We start from the raw sequence: 5,830 nt of genomic DNA on the forward strand, positions 1-5,830 counted from the left end.
TGTCAGTAGGCAAGAACTTGTGGTACGGTGCCCTAGCCCGAACAAGTAAACAGATTGGGCCAATAATATGGAGTCATCGCCGTACCACCCCACATTTGAGTAGGACAACACATCAGCGATGAACAGACTGGACAACAGCATAACATCCTCAGAAGAGGATGACCAGACGATCTTGGTTGCACCACTTCTTGGGCCGGTTTAGTCAGCCTCTTCTTTGCATAGACCGCCTTGCTTTTTGACTCTGATTGTTTTACTTGTCGGTCGTGTGGAACAACCTCCTTCATATATTTAGCAAGTAGCTGATCAAAAGTTGGGTCGACTCTGCTGAGTCGGCCAGACATCCTATAATTGTTTGCTTCCGGGTACCTACGTTACATCTACTCATTTTTTTTTGTATATATATATATGATATATTTTTCTATCAACGTTTCGTGATCTTCTTATATCAAAAGAAAATCTTATTACTAAATTAACTCAAACAAAAAAAATAGTTCCAAGTACGAAAGTGATCAAGTCGGCTACTACAACTTTTTTATTAACTTTGTGATACTAAATAACGTAACTTGCAGTGAAAAACTTAATTACCAACAGAAAACATGTGGATCGAGTCTCGGTCACTATAACTTCTTTACTAACTTGTGAACATTCAAGACCGTTAAGAAATTCTAAATTACAAAATCTATGAACTTAAAACACACATATATGTAGCATGCACTATATATCTACATGATTTCAAATAGTATGGGTAGCATGTGGTGGACAAGCATGTTTAAGCAAAGCACCGCGTGTGAAATGGCCAGGTGGTACTTTGGATCGCCATACCCGTACCCCGAGTGAGCATAAGCTATCTTGTCGTCTTTTTTTTAGACAAAGAATACATGACACTAGCTAGTTAATAAATGCATGTCAACTAATCAGACCATGCTTTCAAGCACAACGATGAGGTGAGTTCGAGTATTGTGATCCGATCCACACACACCAGGCCACCACCAGCAGACCCGGCCCGTTAGCACGAGCGGTGGTCTATAAATAGCTGCATGAACCTGCCTGAACGAAGAGCAAGACTCAATACACAAGCAGAGCTCAAACAATTCTTGCTTCCCGCTAGCTAGCTCGCAAGAAATAATGGCTCCACTTCTTCTTGCTTCTCGCACAGCCTGTCGTCCTGGCCTTACAAGCCGCCATGCCCATGATAATGGCCGGCACGGCCTGTCTTCTTCACCACCAGGAAGTCGTAGTAAGCGAAGCCGTAGCCTTAGCTTGAGGCCACGAGCTGAAAAGACGACGACAGGCGGTGGGGGTCATGTTGTGAGCGAAAAGCTGAGCCCCTGGCAAATCCCCAGGAGGGAGTGGTTCCCCCCTAGCTTTATCTTTGGTGCTGCCACTTCAGCATACCAAGTATATAACCTTCTAACACAAATTAAATGCATGTGTTTAATTATTATGTCTTTTGATTTGTTGGTAGGAAGGAAATAAAATAGTGCTAACTGTTTACTAGTAGTAATTACAGTGAGAACTAGCATGGCAATACAAAATATGATGATGTCAGAATGCTTTTTGATTAATGCATGGTTTGTTTGACTTGCACAAAAATATATACTATATATCTGTCTGCATAGATTGAAGGGGCTTGGAACGAAGGTGGAAAGGGGCCAAGCACTTGGGACGACTTCTGCCACAACCATCCGGGTACAACAAGCCACATATATATGCATGCAGCTATATATGTTTACATATATATAATATAATGTACCAAAGAATAAGATGTTGTTTAATAAATTCTTGGTATAGATATATTAAAGTAACCAGCATATATACATATGACGTGCCCTAATTTCCTGCTGTGCTTCGTTTTTCTTTTTCATCATCTGTACATGCATGAATAGAGTGGATAGCGGACGGGAGCAGTGGGGATGTTGGAGCAAACTCCTACTATCTGTATAGGGTAAGACCGGAAATACTGAGGGTTGATTTGGTGATCAGAAAGAGATATATGCGTAAAGTGTCCTAATTCTATTCAATTTTAAATAGGAAGGGGATTCCTTTCTCATAGATCCACTCCATTTTCCTAGTCACCAAACTAGCTCTAAGGGACCGTTCTAGCAGTGTGTGTAACATTTTGTCGTCATCATTAATTATTTACGTCAATATTTCCTACTGATAGGAGGACGTCAGATTGCTGAAGGAAATGGGTATGGACGCCTACAGGTTCTCCATCTCTTGGCCCAGAATATTGCCAAGTAAGTAGTAGTCCGTCGAAAATATAAAAGCAAGATGCATATATGTCGGTTCTACGGTTGTTAGATTGTTTGGGTGCTAATTATTTCACGATATATATGCTTATACGGCTTTCAGAGGGGACACTCGAGGGAGGCATTAACCATAAAGGCATCGAGTACTACAAAAAGCTGATCAACTTGTTGAAAGAGAACGGTTATATATACCAGAATCCATCCATTTCTGCTCCTATCTAGTTCGATTACCTGCTTATTAGTTAAGGAAAACAGTAAATACAAATAGTGCTCGAACTGAGATTCTGACGAGTTGTTGTTTGTCCCAGGCATAGAACCATATGTGACACTTTTCCACTGGGACACACCTCAAGCGCTGGTGGACAGCTACGGTGGCTTCTTAGATGATAGGATTGTGTAAGTATATATATGGAGTTCAAATACTAATATATATATAGTCGGTCGTATCTATAATAAATCATTATTTATTAATTGTTGGAAATTTGGTTTTTTTTCTCCTTTACAGAAAAGACTACACAGACTTCGCCAAGGTGTGCTTTGTGCACTTCGGCGACGTCGTGAAGAACTGGTTTACCTTCAACGAGCCACAGACATTCTCCTCTTTTTCCTACGGAACCGGGATCTGTGCCCCAGGGCGGTGCTCCCCGGGACAGAAATGTGCTAACCCAGTTGGGAACTCGCTCACCGAGCCGTACATTGTTGGCCACAACCTCCTCCGAGCTCATGCTGAGACTGTCCATCAGTACAACAAGTACTACAGAGTACGTACATTCAACACGCACACGATCTCGTAAATTGATAGGTATTAGTACTACTCATATGTATATATGTTGATGCATGGGTCAATATAATGTGCCTCAGGGTAACAAGGAAGGCCACATAGGGATGGCGTTTGACGTGATGGGTCGTGTGCCATATGAAAAGATGTTCCTCGACGACCAGGCCCAGGAAAGGTCCATCGACTACAACCTAGGGTGGTTCGTGGAGCCGGTGGTCCGTGGTGACTACCCCTTCTCCATGAGATCGTTGGTCAAGGATCGGTTGCCCTACTTCACCGACGAAGAGAAAGAGAAGCTAGTGGGGTCGTATGACATAATGGGGATAAACTACTACACCTCGAGGTTCTCCAAGCACGTCGATATCTCGACAGGCTACACGCCGGTACTCAACACCGACGACGCATATGCCACCCAGGAAAGTAAGAAATTAACAATAGTAACAGCCATATGCATTCTGCTTCTTTTCACATGCTGTTAATTTCATTGAACACTGCAAATGTGCATGCTAATCATATCCTGCACTTTTTTGTATTGTTCTTTGTGTTGCATGCACCAGCGAAAGGACCTGACGGGAATACTATTGGTCCATCTGTACGTATCGTCCTAACACAATGAGACTTTAATTTATTATGATAATAATGCGTATGTTGTTGGGTAATTAATATAATGAAATAACCTTACATTGCTTGATATATCAATACGCATGCGCGCAGATGGGGAATTCGTGGATCTACATGTACCCTAACGGCCTGAAGGACATCCTTATGGTCATGAAGAACAAATACGGGAACCCACCTATCTACATCACTGAGAATGGTACGTGTACGTATTTTTGCAGTTTATGACCACAATAATCTCAAATAGAGACCCGGTACGTGCAAATTTTTTGAAACATATATATATGGTGGTTAAGTTGTTCAATTTTTGTTTGTGCAGGAATCGGGGATATTGACAGCAAGGAGAAACCTCTACCCGTAAAAGATGCGTTGAATGACCACGCAAGGCTAGATTACCTCCAGCGCCACATCTCAGTGCTCAAAGACGCAATAGAGTATGTGTGTCATGCATTATTAGTATTTTTTTCTCATATATACATATAAATGGCTATATATATATTATTATTATGTCGTCGATCGATTACTTTGATGGGTTAATTAATTAATGTTGAAAGCCTGGGAGCGGACGTGCGTGGCCACTTCACCTGGTCTCTGCTGGACAACTTCGAGTGGTGCGGCGGTTACACGGAGCGTTACGGCATCGTCTACGTGGACCGTAGCAACGGCTGCAAGCGCCGCATGAAGCGCTCGGCCAAATGGTTGAAGAAATTCAACCGAGCCGCGCATTCCAAGAAGAAAGACAAGACGGGCATTATTCCGCCGCCGTCGGCTTATTAATTAATTACAACAGTGCGCTGGCATATGTTTTTAGATATATATAATATATATAATATACATGTGTGGTCTGTGGTACGTACGGTGTACGTATGTTGCTTGTAAAATAAACCCACCTGTGTTGTGGGAACGTACTAAAGTGAAATACTCAACGGATCGGAGGCCTTTGGCTGTTTCCTATACATAATCACATAATCGCACCGATTCGTCTTATGTTTTTCGATTATTATATTTTATGTCTATCTATTTACGCTAAAAACTATACGATTTTATACTTGAACACGAAGTTCGTATATTAATTTACTGCATGCAACTTGAAAAGACAATTTCTTAATTTATGCTATTCGTAATTATCATAAAAAATCAAATTAAAACATTTATGCCCCTAATTCCCGCTGGCGTTCTTAGTTGGACTGATATTAGGTTTTTATCAATTATGCTACATGGTGTAAATATTTATGCGACGTTGTATAAGAATTTATGCTCTATGTGCTCATATCATCCAATTCTTTGCGCGTGTGTAGTGGAACGAAAAATATATTCCAAAATTTGCACATGCAATGGAAACTCCCACGATTTGCCATAATTTTTGGATCTGCATAAAAATAGAAACCGCATGTATGTGACTGCCATATTTTCGGAGCTGCCATAAAAATAGGATCATAAATACAACCCACCAGAGCTACCTCTCACAACTGAGGTGTTTTATGCTCAAACCTTAAGGTTTTTACGCTCGAACCTGGAGATGCGTCCACCAGTGAACCACATGCCAGATTTTTTTACGCAGTGTACCATATTGCATAAATATCTACACCGTGTAGCATAATTTGTATAAATATATATCATAAATTGGTTCTAACGAGCCTAGTTCCATGAGTGTGGGAGAGATTCTATATTTATGGAGAAAATAAAGCATTTAAATAAGATTTTTTGTTTCCATGCATGTCATTCCATTTGCTTCCATCGCACATCCTGCAATCCTAAATTTGTGCACATGCAGCAGGAAACATATTTCTACGTAGTGTTCTGAATTGCATAAATACATATATCGTGTAGCATAATTAGTATCAATATATCATAAACTAGTTCTAACGAGTTTAGCTGCATAGCTGTTGGAGCGATTCTATATTTATGTAGAAAAATAAAGAATTAAATAATATTTTTTTTCATGCATGCCAATCGATTTCCTTTCATCGCACATTTCTATCATCCTAAATTTGTGTGCATGTAGTAGGAAACATATATTTACGCAGTGTACCAAATTGCATAAATAAATACAGTGTGTAGCATAATTAGTATCAGTATATATCATAAACTAGTTCTAACGAGTTTAGCTGCATGTCTGTTGGAGCGACCCTATATTTATAAAGGAAAATAAAGCATAAATACGATTTTTGTTTACATACAT

The 5,830-nt window shown here is 40.3% G+C and overlaps 1 protein-coding gene across 1 annotated transcript; it reads left to right on the top strand.

The window, feature by feature from the left end:
- Positions 1–1,059: 1,059 nt before the first annotated feature.
- LOC103650610 (4-hydroxy-7-methoxy-3-oxo-3,4-dihydro-2H-1,4-benzoxazin-2-yl glucoside beta-D-glucosidase 2, chloroplastic-like) lies at positions 1,060–4,635 on the top strand. Its single transcript, XM_008676178.2, has 12 exons — positions 1,060–1,398; positions 1,620–1,689; positions 1,887–1,945; positions 2,165–2,240; positions 2,356–2,433; positions 2,561–2,648; positions 2,758–3,013; positions 3,114–3,450; positions 3,588–3,622; positions 3,745–3,847; positions 3,968–4,082; positions 4,203–4,635. The coding sequence occupies exons 1-12, from the start codon at positions 1,126–1,128 to the stop codon at positions 4,423–4,425; spliced, it is 1,713 nt and encodes a 570-aa protein (XP_008674400.1). The 5' UTR covers positions 1,060–1,125; the 3' UTR covers positions 4,426–4,635.
- Positions 4,636–5,830: the final 1,195 nt, after the last annotated feature.

This window comes from Zea mays, chromosome 3, assembly GCF_902167145.1.
Source record: "Zea mays cultivar B73 chromosome 3, Zm-B73-REFERENCE-NAM-5.0, whole genome shotgun sequence".
Taxonomy (NCBI): domain Eukaryota; kingdom Viridiplantae; phylum Streptophyta; class Magnoliopsida; order Poales; family Poaceae; genus Zea; species Zea mays.